The following is a 14,525-nucleotide window of genomic DNA, read 5'->3' as shown; positions in this document are numbered from 1 at the left end:
TCCTCCCCTTAAATTCAAAAGGAGATGCAGCACCATACCAATTCAAGCTGTTGTAGACCAACAACTGGATTCAGCTAATTAAATTCAAGGCTCGTCTTCCATCAGATGCTTCCCATTATGGCCTATTCCACCCTCCCACTGCTGACTACCACATCGCACCTAAAGTCATTTCTGGGGATCAAACCCCAGATACAATGTTTTGAGGAGCACAGGACACTACATCAGGAGACAGGAAAGTTGAATTCTACATGTGGGTTTGCTGGACACAACTCAACGTGAGACAGTAAAACATGAATTACACTCATTAGCAGCAACTCTCCCAGGCATCATGCAGTATTCCCTCTTGGTCCAGCTACCAGACATGCTTTTCAGTAGAAATGACAGAAACTGAATATGCAATTAGTTGTGAGCAAAACATGCGCTTTACCACACTATCCAGTCATGTCTACTACCTTCTGGGATACAATGGTGTACCTTTAGAGGAACTGTCGCAGGAAGGCGATAAACCCATGTCTCTTGCTTCAGCCTTTACCTACCTCCTGTATGTCTGAGTGTGAAATATACGCCCAAGGAGTAGGTGGAAATGCAACCTATAAATAACAGGCTCAGTGTTCCTGCAAGCATACTTTACTTCTCTCCAAACAGAGTAAAAAGAATATTGTTCAGTTTGTACTGGACTCATTTGAAACTTTAACTTTCATGCTTTGTATAGAAGAATGACTCCATACCTACATAAAAATATTTGAAGGGCCCTGTGTTCCTATAGCCTAAGGACCCATGTGCTCTGTGGAGCCAAGGTGTCATCCTCAAACCCACTGACAGGAACAGCCAAACTTTGCAAGGGTTCTCACCATTTTCTTTACTAGACTCTTTCTATAAATGCATTAACCCAGTGGTTCTCAACCTGGGGGTCGGGACACCTTTGGGGGTCGAACAACCCTTTCACAGGAGCTGCCTAAGACTCTCTGCATCAGTGTTCTCCATCTTTAAAATGGATAAATGTTAGGGTTGGGGGTCACCACAACATGAGAAACTGTATTAAAGGCATTAGGAAGGTTGAGAACCACTGTATTAACCCCTTCATCACAAATACATCTGGAAAACACAATCTATTTTCTGCAAGTACCGACAATAAAGGAGTTCGTGATTGTAAAGCATTTTGCCCAGTATTCATATTAAAAGGAAACAGAAAGGTGATACGCAGAAAGCTGTGGAGTTGGAAAAGGCAATTCATTAAACAAAAATACACAGCAATGTTATGAGTTAAATTCAACATTTCTCCTGTTGTTACTTCACAAAGTTCCCCCCAAAAGTCTTCCTTCAGTAACTGGCTTCATCACCCAGCTGATCTTGAAGCTAAAAAATAGTTTCCAGAGACTTAACCTAAAGGCTCATTGATACAGAATGTGTAGTATACTCCATTCTAGCTCCTTGGACAAACATGTCAACTTGAACAGAAAAATATCCCTCTTTCAAAAACGTTCTTCCTATTCTTGTATCTCAGAAGATGATTTTCCTGCTCCCCCCCCCCACACACACACACACCTGTCCCGACATTTGTTCAGAACTCTAAAGGTCTATGCAGTACGAGATGCTTCAGGAAACCGTAAATTGTCCCAGGCTTTAATGGGTTAAAAAAAATTACCTTCTTCATTGTTTTCTCCATTTCCCAGAAGCTTGGCTTCAGGGACATTCCAAACACATCCTTCAGCCTGCTAAGAAGACACCAGTTACTAGAGCTGGACTTCTGTACCAAAGCAATGCAGGCACTTTCTTTACTTCAAACCATGAGCCATTAATTTAACAGGCTGCACCAACTCTTTTAGTCATCACCACCCCCAAATCTCTGTTCATCTACTTATTACATATACACTTTTGTTCAGTATGCTTTCTAGGTTTACTAATCCAATAATTCCCAGTGGGACATTTCATGTGTTACTCCCCTCCCCCACCCAATTGAAATTGTTTTTTCCCTGTGGAGAACAGCCTTCAGAAGGCCCGGCTAAAAACATTCAAAAAGGGGAACAGGATTGGGAGGGAAGCAGGCCAGCATGCTGAGGGGGTTGCCTTGAGGTTCAGAGATCCATGCCACACAAAAAATTGGCTGCTGTTCCCTTATTCAAAACATGTTTAGGTACCACTCTTCTAACTTTCTCATTAAGTCACATGGCAAGCATAGACATACCAAGCAAAAATAAGTTAAAAACTCAGAAGTAGACACTAGGGAGTGGGAAAGCTGACAAGAATCTCTCACATTACAGATATGATCCAATAAGCACTGCTGATATTCACACCACCGCACTATACATCTAATAATAGCATCACTATCTGGTAGGAGAATTGCATTTTGCTAGCGACAAGACACTGTTGCTTGAGTGCTGGGGAGGAATGCTGAATTCCACCTCCAGACATGCTACCTTGGTAAAGACACTTGGATTGCCTCAAACAAATGAATGACAACTAGCACTTCTTTACTCTCTTAAGTGCTCATCTGCACAAGCCCTTGGCAACACCTGGCAAAAGGAAAAACCAGACACTTGAGCATCCTCAACAGATGCACTAACTTTGTAACTTTGAAAAGAACTAGCATGTCCAATAAACCAATGACAAAGTACGTAAATCTGGGTTACAAAAGAATTATAAGAACAATTAGCAGAACGTAAGAGTGAAGCTGGAAAATGATCCAGATATGCTGTGCTGTACTCAGCGAAGGTTGTACCTGCCACAGAGATCTGGGTTCTGAATGAGTACCTGTTAGTTGTCAGGATTTCAAAGGTACTCTTATTGAATTAGATCTCCCACAGTCAGACCAATACAGGAAGCTAAAATACATACAAGCTTCATTTCAGCAAGGAGATGGACCCATTGTGAAGAAATGGATTCTTGTCACATTCTTCTAGGAATTACAATTAAGTCATGTAGAAAAAATATTTATGTCACACCCATTGCTTCTGAATAAGTGGGCAACTAAATCATTCTTTCTCTCTCTTTTTTTGGAAGATTATAATTAACTATTCAATACAAAACAATGTTTGGTGGTATGTTTAAAAAATGGAAGAAGTTTATATTTAGACTGGGTTTTGGGGGTTATTTATTTATTTATTTATTTATTTATTTATTGCACTGAAGCAAATAGGTAGGCTGAGATAGTGTCTGGGTAATAGAATCTTTCTGGCACTGATCACCAGTCCCCGCAAAAAAATCTTTGGCCGCACCATACAATTCTAAAATACATATTTTTCAGTGATAATAAATTTTAAAATGTCTGTACAGTGCTTCTGAAAGACTAAGATCACAAAGCGTCAGGCACTTTTTGGAATCTCCCTGTGTAATTCTAAAAATATTTCTGAAAGAACCTCCTAGGTTAAAAGCTGTTCTGAGTTTTTGCACTGTCTCTCAAAGTTACACCCCGAGGACGCTGCACAAACAGAATAATGCCACAAAAAGTATGTAGCAACAGTCAACTAGATTTAAGTTCATTTTCTGTAGCTGGAGGCCAAAATCGACTAAATTGGTTCTAGTGATCAAGTTTTCTGCAATTCCCCATTCTGTGTATTAGCTATTTGACAGAAATTCACTGCGGTATTTAAACTGGCAGTCATCACAGCTAACTCAAATTGTATTGGCTTTCACAATGTTGAAACGCTGAACTGCAATCATCAATTGGCCAATTCCAAGATAACGCGGTGGTTGAAATTCCCTGTCATGCTGTACAATCCCTTTGTAGCTCACCAGCTCAGAAGATGCACAATAAAACCGGCAACAAAGAGTGTCTGGCAACACTGCCACAATGTAATACGAGCATGCTTACCGAGGGGCTTTGCCTAGAAGCAAGATAAGGGCAGCCGTGCCAACAGCGCTAACCCTCTAGAGAGAGTATAACATTTTCTTTTGGAAATGCACAGAAACACTGAAATTGGAAGCACATTTTGGATCCCACCCCCCCAATGTTTTCACCAATCTGAAACCACTGAAACACTGCATTAAAAACGTGACGCTCGATCGCATTTCTTCTCTATCCAAAGACACTGGGAGAACTGAAACCAACTCTATCAAACTCACACTTTAAAAAATAACTTTATTCAGGCGTTCAAATCAACCTAGGTTTTAGCTAATTTTAAAGTGGGTTTCTAGGCAATTCTAGTACAGACAGAATAGAAATCAGGTGTTTCCACACATCGCAGAAGTCAGTGGACTTGAAATGGACTAAGGCCGCAGAAATAGGAGGATGACACACACTGGGCATTTAAGTAGATTCTTTTCCTCATGCTATAAAGCAAAAAACAAAAATTAGTCTCTGAACACAGATAACTGCCCTCAGTTTCACATTCCCAGGTTTGGTTATTTTCTGGCACAAATTTGGTCTTCAATTCCTCTGAAGTGCGGGCAAATTTTTTGAGATTTTTTTTAAAAGCCTGTATTTAGAATATTAGGTGTTCAGCTCACAGTGAAAAAGCACCAGATTGTGTGGTCTCCAAACATTATACACTCATCCCCTTTTGTTACAAGGTTTTTGTTTCTCCTTACACTACAGATTGCAATTTGGCACACAGTGTCCCAACATCCAGAACTCCTTTCAAAGTCAGCCAGCACAGCTCAACCACCTCAGAACTCTCCTGAATCAATTAAGTCACCAAAAGACAAGAAGAATGAAAGCTTTTTGTTGGGGTTGTTATATTAAAAATGATCTTCGAGAAAGCTCCTTGCCACTCCTGCTGCTTCCATTTATCACACAGCATCATTGGAAAATGAAATGCAAGTTACTCTGCAAGCAAGTGCTGCTGCCCAGGCTGCTAATGTAGCATGGCTTCCCGTCCTTCGAAGCAAGTACTCCCCAGCCTACTGATCTGGAGAGATTTGCTCCAAGTAGCCACACCTCAACTACAAACAATGGGAAAGAAGCATGCAAAGGAAACAGTGCCAGGTTTTAAATGCACTTCACCGTGCTCAGAATGTCAGTATCTGCGCTTCATGCAACATGGGCTGGGTACTTGCAAGTTTAATATTTTCACAAAGTAAAAACTCCCTGACTTGAGTCTCTACCATTACCAAGAAAAAAAAGAACTCAAATGCATGTAAGCCATATCTTTAATCAGAGAAGTCAGCCAACAGCTAGTAAAAGCTCAAACAAGATTTTTCACCAATCATCCTGACAACACATAATAGGCAGTTTATTTTTACCCATCTGCCACATTAGTCATCTGTCCACTCTGATCACGATTTGCGTAGGTCCCCAAATGAAAAACCATTTTTAGACTGTAAACAGCAGTAGCCATTAACATCTTCTCGCAATCCTGCATGTTCCTCCTGGAGTCTCCATTTATGTCTCCACACTGTGTCATTCCAAATCACACAGCCAACTATCCTCCGGTCTGGTTGGGAGTCTTTTCTGAATGAGTCACCATTCATTCATTAGCAGTTCAGAAGGCTTACCATTTAAATCATATGCAGGAGATCTTCTACTACCAGCTCTCCTATGTCAGGCAAAGAACAACTGTTCTAGAAGCCCAGGCTCTGGGTAGTAAGTTTGTTTGTTTTTAAGGAAAAGTGTTCCTGTGTTTTTAGGTAAAGTGTTCTTTGGTCCAACTTCAGCACTAGGGATTCTGTGCAGGGAAAGCAAGTTAAGCATCAGGAAAAGTGGGAAGGTTCTATATTTAGCCCGATGTTCTTTAATAGCCTCAGTACAATGAAGCCTCATTCCATTACCACCCAACACACCCTCCTATACAAATTATATTTTCACATCAAGGTACACACATGGAAAGATCAGATAGCAACGTCTCCTGATGAAGCAGAACTGTACTCAAAACACATACATACAATTTCATAGTGGATCAGAGCCAAGATATCTGCATTTTAGCAGTACATGCTTAGCATATATGAATCATATACCGTGTTTCTAAAAAACAAACTTCTATTCATATCCAATACAGTCATTCAACACATTATAACTCGATTGTTTCCTAGACTCAAATGAAAATACAAGACACACATCTGTTTAAAAAAGCATTGATTCCGCAAGGGAAATCTGCCATCTTTATAGATTGGTAAATATATGAATAAAGGAGCACTGTCATGGTTATATATTGCCAACAACTTTAAGGCCAACAGTCCTTTACAAATGACCAGTATAATGAATTTGGGGGAAAGGCAGAGAATAGGGTGAACAGAAAATCTTCTTATCAGTCTTCATAAATAAAACTAAAAAGGTAAAGTACTTAAGGCTGTTATGAAAGTGTATTACACTGAGAATTTTAAAAAAACACAATCAGGATTGTGTCTATTTGCTGTAAGCTTAAAGCAACATGCATTAAAGAAGTTTATGTGAATCATCTAATGCGCTCATGCCTATTATTAGAATTATTACCAAGCTAAAAAAGATTAATTTCTCTAAATACATCAAATCCTCAGAAACTATTATAAGGCTACTGCTAATGTAACATGACTGTATCTTTGATACCAGTGCAGCCCCTTCACACATGTTATGCTCTGCATCCCCACAAAACATACACCAAACTTTTCGCCTACTTCTCACATCACCACATAAAACTGAGAGATTTTATAAAGGCTACTGTAATTCAGAAAACAGGGTACAAAAGAAAAACCAAGATTCCCAACACACAGTAGGACATTCACTATACCTTATAAAGCTTAAGATCTAACTATGAGTATGTTGACCGCACTTCTGTCAGAGCACGTCATAAGAGACTCTCCTGACATTTTGAAGTCGAAAGCACCATTTCAAGAGTCGCTTCAAATAGACAAGTGCAAGGACCTAGATGCAAATGGAGTCATTCATGGGCCATGTGACTGTCAGGACTTGAGGGAAGGGAAAGGTTTGCTCCAGCTAGGCTTCAGTCTTGTTTGCTGCCACCTTTTCAATGACAGTCCTGTTCGAGCGTTTCCAGTGAGGAGCAAGCAGAGGAACAGAGTATGGGGTGGAGGCTCCTCACTATGGCATAACTCAGCCTCTTCAACTCTGTCTTTTCTGCCTTGAATTAAGCCAAGTTAAAAGTTCTATAGCAGAACATAAACTTGTGCTATTCTGACAGGGGGAAACCAGCATCAGGAGTGAAGCCACATTCGGCTCCCCCTCAAGAAGAATTCCTGAAAGCAGCAGATTGCTTTCTCCTTCAAGAGGAAGGCAGTCATTTATTGTAAGGAGAAAACACTAGTCTTAACACACTATTTTGTTGGGGAAAAAACCCTGCCTCTTACCACTAGCACTTACTGTCTCCTCTATAAGATGAAGGCTACCCATGAGCTCTCTGGAAAACAGAGATAGGTTGAAAACCGAAGCACTCTTGCAAAGGAACAAAAAGCAGACCCATATATGGGAGCAAACATCTACTTGCACTTAAATCTGTATGCTACAGTTCCCCCCCCCCCCCATAGCTTTTTTTTAAAGCTATGACACTTTCTGCTAATGCAGGGAGTAACAGCATACAGTTTGATGTAAAAATGAATGTTTACACCCACAAGTTAGAAAAGTAACTTCCAAGTCTATCCACCAAGGGTAAAAGAATCTCCTTAGGGACAGGATTACTCTGAAAATACAAAATCAGATCAATGCCTGATCATCTGCCAACTTCCTGGGAAAACACGTTTCCAGATTCTGGATGCCGTGGCATCATCAGGGGATAAAATTCAATTCCAGATAGTGGGTTCTCTATAAAGTGCATTCTTCCATCAGGGATTTAATACAACCACCATAAACACTGAACAGCCACATACATTTCATTGTTCTTCCCATTTTTTGGAACATTAGGAAATAATATTGCAAGAGTTATTAGAACTTTTTACTGCCTTGGGGACGAAGAGTTGAGAACTACAGCTTGCATATTGGAATCCTAAGTTTGCTTGCTAAGAAGCAACAAACAATTTACATGTTAACTGAGAAGCACCATCCTCTTGCCCAGTCTTACATTACTCTTACTAACACCCAACAAAAAGCCATGCGAGTTGGGCAAATGATGCAGCTTCTTCCACTAAACGTGTACCCTTTCACTGAGCTCCAGCAGTGCCAATACAAGGAACCAACCCAGGTGGCTCCTGATGACAGATGCTATCAGAGGGGCATGAGGCCACAGCAAAGGAGATACAGTTCCCACAGTATTTGGAATTTGTGAATCGCAGCTGAGATTTATTGGAAGGAATGAATGGGATTTCCCTCCAAGCAAATGTACTTTGAACCAGGCTGCTCAATCCAATGGGAATTTGTACAAGAACCAGAAGCTCACTTTTCATCCATTCTAATCCAGCTTTTACAATTTCTGCAGTGTGCTTGGCCACTGGAAGACTGAAAATCAATCCAAGGGGCACAGATGAGACAGAATTCCTTGATAGCAAACCTTACTTTAAGCAGCCATGAAGCACATCATCTGGACACTATACCTCCTTCTTTCCTCTCACACAAAATCTACATACTCATGGGAATTGGCTTTATGCCATCACAGGTAAGCCAGAATTGATGTATCAAAGAAGCTGACACGTCAAAATTTATCCAGAACCATAAAGCAGAATTAGCTTGGGGCAATGCTCCCTGTTATCAGGATAGGGTCAATGAAAAACCTTCTAGCACAGTCTTTCTTGGGGCTCGTAGTTCTATGGTTACTCTGAAAACCTAAGAAAGAATATTCGCGATTCTTGTATCTCGTATCTGCTATGTAATCTCAGGGTCCCAAGCATTAATTTGGAAAATAAATCATTTACTGTTTCACATCACAAATACAAAAACACAGCATCCTGAACCTCAAGCAAAACACTGGGTGCAACACCCAAGTTCCTTTACAAATCAACCATTTTGCAGTGCTTTCCCCATAAAGATGAAAGAAATAGCAAGACGAATGAAGAAAATTTTTAAAGCCTTTGTACTAATATTTTGAACCAAGGCTATTTGTCTCTGTCTTTCTCTCAAGTAACCTCCTGACTCTTAAGTACAAGCAGGATTTAAAGAGCCTTTAGATTACACTTTAATTTGGGGGGGAAATAGATCATTAAACATTCAAATACAGCTGTACTCATGCCAGAAAGTTTGCAATTGAGATTTCAACACGATAAGTAAAACCACCATATCACCTTCATTTTTCTTACCCTGTGAACCAGCAGGAAGATGTACAATCACATAACTGGATCAACATGTGCTGCCTTCTAGTACTCAAAGTAAATGTCTAAACCACAATGCCCTAGCTGTGACTTCATACAATACTGCTCAGTCAAATCTGGCTGGCAGTGAAAACACCCTTCTTCCCCCTACAAAACTGCATTTGCTTTGGTGTTGTAGTAGTTGAAATTTACTGGTGAAAGGATTAAAAATGTGTTACTCACGTAATCATGAAAGGCTTTTGCTTCACTTGAGTGTTCACAAGTATCTCGCCTTTCAGGAGCTGCACAGTAAAGGTCCCAAAATACACTGCAGAGTAAAAGGAAAGAGGAGCCAATAACTATTATTTGTAAAACATACAGTGAATTTATAATGGGGTTAGTACAAACATTCTCAGCGTTCCAACAACTCAGTCACAAACAACACTCTTTTGCCATATTCAGTAATTAGCTGAGAATTAAACATATCTATTCCATAAGAACCCACACACACACAACTAAACATAGAAAAACGAGATGCAGCATGCTTTACACCCTTTTAAATGAGTCTAATATCTAACACTTCCAGAGCCAATTACGCCCACCTTTTTCAAAAAAGAGATAGAAAGAGATCTTTCCATCGGTCAAAATGTTCATCATGCTAAAGGCCTACCATATTTTTTTCTGTTGTCAAACACAACCTTATGTTTGGATTTCTGAGACACTACTGCACATTCAACTGTATTCACCCTCATAGTCACAACATGTGTCTAATTCAAGCTGTCATGTTGTTCTCTTAAATCCGAACACTTCCCCTCCATAGTTGGACCTGTCCCTTAAATCAGAACAGAGTTCATCAGAGTAATTTCTGACATTAAATGCCATGTTGTCAATGCAGCATTGATTCTATCCTTAGTTTTAGCCATTACAAATATATAAGCCTGAGTCCACAATATCCAAATTAATGGTCTACCCATCATGTACATAGCACCCATTGCGCCCAAACTCTAAGTTAGATACTGACTTAACTTTCCCATGCAGTTAAACAAGTATGATTACTTGGAAGGGAGATAAAAGTTGAGAGTCAGAAATGATGGGGGGAGTTCTTGATATACATGGCATGTATAGGAGTTGTAAGTATGTTAAACCCTGATAATTCAAACAGCGTCAACATTACTTGCAAGTTGCATTTTTCTCCAAAAGACTACAGCAAACCACAGACAGCAAAAAATCCATGAATTTCCCTGCTCAGAACAAAGAAGCTCTCTCGGTTCTGTTCCATCTCCAACCTCTCCTTCCTCAATTAACTGTTACCCAAATAGAAAAGGGTACCAACTGCTTCAGCAACATGTGTTCCTCCACTCTCCACCTCAGCCCTGATCTTTCAAACCAAGCCTGATATCAAGTATTTCATGTTGAGAAGTTTCCTGCACTGTGTCAAACTACACGGACACACCATAAATGCAACACAAAAACAACTCCTCTTTAAGTCAAGAAACACATTTAGGACCAAATTATAAGTAGTATTCCTACTGCGTATTATCAGCTTTCCAATCTTAAAAGCACGTGAGCTCAAGAAAAACAACCAACTGCTTTTTCAAGTGAACACAGAAAACCTTTCAAAAGACAGATAATTATCTTTTTAAAAACCTGGAAAACTGTACAAAAAAGTACAGATGTGTCTCAAGTCTGCCACTTTCCTACCTTGCACTGACAACAACAGTCTACTGGCAGGGGGGAGGGGAATGCTGTTTGCACCTATCAGCAGCACCCCATGAGCCACTCTCATACACCCCTTGGAACTTTATGGTCCCCTTTAGGACTAAGCCACCCTGCACCACCATCTTCAAAGAACCAAGGACAACCTTCACCCCAACTGAATACTACCTAGGATGAAGAGACAGCAACTATGTCTATTTCTCAACATAGAAACACAAGATCAAGCCAAAACTTTTGCCTAGGACATTCTTTCCCTCTTGCAAACAGTTAAGCAGTGAAGTTTCTATTTTGGGTAAGAGAAATAAGCTGCATGCTCTTACCACCACCATGAATGTAAAAACCCTGGAGGTTCTCCTAGTGTGATGTTTTTTTCCCATCGGATCTGCAAACAAAGCATGCAAATAGGTTAGGGGCAATAGGGGGATAGGGAGGGAGGAAAGATGTCACTGCCCTGGCGCTACCCCCACCACCACTCACTTCCCCTGTCCCCAAGGAGGCTCTGAGGCCAACTGGCAATAAATGGCAAAAGGTGATAAAAAATTCAAAATGGAGACCACAGAGCCTGCTTCTGAAAACAAAGGCTATCTCGACCAGGGTGAGAGAAAGGGGTCAAAAGTAAACAAGAGTCACTCACCTCTGATAAAAAGGTCTGTGCTGATTTCTGTGCTCCTACATGCAGCAAGTATTCATAGACATACAACGCTAACCTGTAAAAGGACAGAACACGAGTGGGAGAAAGAAAGCAAATACTACCTCAAGCATGACTTGATGCAATTGTCTCCCTTCCACATCAAGTCTCTTCTTCCTTGAGTGAGGAACCAACCCGGTTAAACCCCAGGAAGCAGGGAACGAGGACTTCCTTCCTGTCTGGCCGCAGAGAGACAGTAGTGCTCCCCCGCGCCCCCAACCCACCTCCCAGATAAGTTGATACTAGTTCAGTGCAAGAAAACAAAATGAACTTCAGGCACATGCACCGTTGGCTCTGCACACAGCAGCATCCCGGGCCATTCATTACAGCCTCCTGCAACCCAAGGAGCGGTGGCTGCTGCAAGGGTCTTCCCTAACTGTGCGAGCCTAGGCTGGGGATGCAAGACGATGTGAAGGGAGCAGCTAGCCTCCCCAAAAACCTTTGCTGCCCAGGCCTCTTTGCTCCCCCCCCCCCCGGCCCCAACTTGCAGGCTATCGAGGCAAGGAAGACTGGGAAGGCGGTTACAGATTGTTCATTGCCTGGACAAAGCCCTTCGCCCCTTCTACTCGCACAGATGGACAAACGCTCCAGACAAAAGGACACACGATGCAAGCTTCCATGCTTCCCTCCATCGTGCATTTACACCCGCCACCTTAGCTTTTCTCCCACTCCACAGCAGCAGCCTGGTTGAGGGGGCTCCGTCCCCCCAGTCCTAGATCGCAGCTTCCAGGCTCGTCTCCTGCAGCTGGCCGAGTTCCCCCAAGACAATAAAGGGACGAGGAGAATGCCTGCCGGAGGAAACCGGGCTCATCTCTCCGGGGTCCCCTACGCCGCCTCGACGCTTACTTTTCCCGAGCCTGCCCATCCGAGGGCACCGCCGAGCCTTTGCCTTTGGCGAACATGGTCCGCAGTAAGAAAGAGGCGAAAATTGAAGCTGATGCTGCCGCCGCCGCCGCCGAGGCTGCCCGTAGTGCTCCGATGCTCTCCGGTCCCCTGAGCCTCGCGCCTTCCCCCAGCTGTGACCTGCCCAGGCTCTGCCGCCGCCGCCTGCTGCCACCGCTGCACCAACTCGAACCGGTCGCAGCTGTCAAAGCCCCGGCCTCGACCCCATCGCCCTGCCCCTGTCCCCGGCTCCCGCTCCTCGCCCAGCTGCTCCTGCTGCTGCTGCTGCCGCCACCGCGGCTGCCCCCGGCTCAACCGAACGTGGCTACACTAGGGAAGGAACGCGGCGGGCGTCAACGTTCCACAATGGATACATCCCCCGGCCAATCGGCGGTCTGCGGGGGGAAGGGCCGCTCCGCCCCTGAGCAGCTCCTTTAAGGTGGCGCCGGGGGAGATCGGGCCGGCCGCGGAGAAGGCGAGAGTCGCCGCTTGGGCGGCTTCCTAAAAGGCTCTTCTCTCCTCCGGCTGGGACGGGAGCTCCACCTCCCACTGCCCAGGGCCGGGTTGGGACCTCGTTCTCTTCCTTGCCTGGCTCTCCCTGCTCTAGTGAGGTACTCTCCCTCGACCCCACCGCCCACCCGCTGCCTCCCGCACCTTCCCCCCCCCCCCAAGGTCTGAAGCGCGGCTGCGGCCCCCTCTCGCCCAACTCTCGGGAGTTCCATTTCCGCGTGCTGTTTTTTTTGTGTGTGGGGGGGGGGGGGTGTCTTCCGTGCCTACATCTGCCTGTTCTTCCAACTCTTGTTTTTCGCTTCCCGGCCATGTTCTCTCGGTCCCCTTTTGGTCCCGCCACTGAGACTTCCTCTCCATGCCTTACCTGCTCCCTCCTTACCTTGCACAGAACTTTGCTTAGGTGCTGCGATCCTCCAAGCCTTTTAAAGTCAACAAAACACCCGCGTTTTCAGGGGGGCTACTAGCCTTAGGATCGCAGCATTACGTACGAAAACCTCCTGAGGAGCATCACCTACGTATTTAAAAGGCACGTCTGCCGGGCGAGTTGCTTGCTTACAAGGGAGTCCCCCTCAACTCAAGAGGGGCTTACTCCCAAGTAAGTAAGTGTGCGTAGGATTTCAGCCGGAACAGTGCCCCCGGTGCACAGGGACCTGACCTTTGACAGTCGGTGGCCTTACATGTGGGCCCCTTTGGTAGCAGGGTCGCCGTTCAGCTTAATCCTGGACACACATTACAAGGAAGTAAAGTTCACTGGTTCAGAGGGGCCTTCGTCCAAGTAAATGCGATTTAAAATTACGCTGTTGAACCTCTTCTTGGTCCTCTGAATTCTCCAGTCCTCCCACCGCATTGCTCACTTCGTCTCCTTGAGGCTATTTTGGCTTCACCTTGGAGGGGAGGGGAGCACAACGTTGCCTCTAGAAAAGTTGGAGTGTGTGTGGTTGGTGTGTTGTTTTTAACTAAAATTGTTGAGAGAAAATATTGCATTAGCCTTCCCCTAGCACGAGGACAGATTCAAGCGGCCAGGGGAGAAAACTCAAGAGATGTGGGTTTGGAGGCACTTTTGTCTTTAAAAAACAAAACAGTATATGGGCCGTTTAAACACGCTTTAAACTATGCAAACCCAGAGATGAAACTCCCCAGTGCCGTGGGTAACCCTCGAAAAATGCCTCGTTTGCTTCGAGCAACCATAACTCATCATTTTCCCATACCAGTTAATAGCTAAAGATCGAAATTTGCGGCTCATTTCTTTCCCGACGCCTAAAGAACCGCTTTAGAAGCTGGGGAAAAAATTCCATTTTAAAATAAAAAATCCTATGGGTGCCTTTCTCTTTAAATGTGCTAAAACCCCGTTTGCTACTATCCCTTTAAAAAAGACAAGCTGAAAAAAGCTGTGTAAGTGCTGATTGGCTGCCTGTTTGGATACATCCTTAGGGGGGACTAGAAACTGTTCGCCTGGGTTGGGGTTTTTTTTTTACTGCGCTGTTCCAATAAACAAGTATCGCCCCTCCCCCTGACGTGCCTATCACCAAACAATTAAAGGCTCGGTCAGTGTCCTGGAGAAAAAAAAACGGGGAAGAAGCAAAACTCAACGCCAGAGTTAATATAAACTACAAGCGCGCTCACGCCCATTAAAGTTCAGCGATGT

General features: G+C 43.5%; 1 protein-coding gene across 2 annotated transcripts in view; it reads right to left on the bottom strand.

The window, feature by feature from the left end:
* The window catches only part of SSBP3 (single stranded DNA binding protein 3), a 226,274-nt gene extending 213,580 nt beyond the window's left edge, over positions 1–12,694 (bottom strand). Inside the window, exons 1-4 of one of the 2 annotated variants that reach the window (XM_048496556.1) lie at positions 12,335–12,694; positions 11,435–11,507; positions 11,121–11,182; positions 9,328–9,412 (exon numbers count right to left, since the gene is read on the bottom strand). In XM_048496556.1, the coding sequence (XP_048352513.1) occupies positions 9,328–9,412; positions 11,121–11,182; positions 11,435–11,507; positions 12,335–12,390 (276 nt within the window). In that variant the 5' untranslated portion in view covers positions 12,391–12,694. The remainder of the gene's footprint in view (positions 1–9,327; positions 9,413–11,120; positions 11,183–11,434; positions 11,508–12,334) is intronic. The other variant, XM_048496557.1, reaches the window with a different exon arrangement.
* Between the last annotated feature and the right edge of the window lie 1,831 nt (positions 12,695–14,525).

Source organism: Sphaerodactylus townsendi, linkage group LG05 (assembly GCF_021028975.2).
Source record: "Sphaerodactylus townsendi isolate TG3544 linkage group LG05, MPM_Stown_v2.3, whole genome shotgun sequence".
NCBI classification, from domain to species: domain Eukaryota; kingdom Metazoa; phylum Chordata; class Lepidosauria; order Squamata; family Sphaerodactylidae; genus Sphaerodactylus; species Sphaerodactylus townsendi.
The sequence above is the reverse complement of the archived record's forward strand: the minus strand, read 5'-3'. Positions and strand labels throughout refer to the sequence as shown.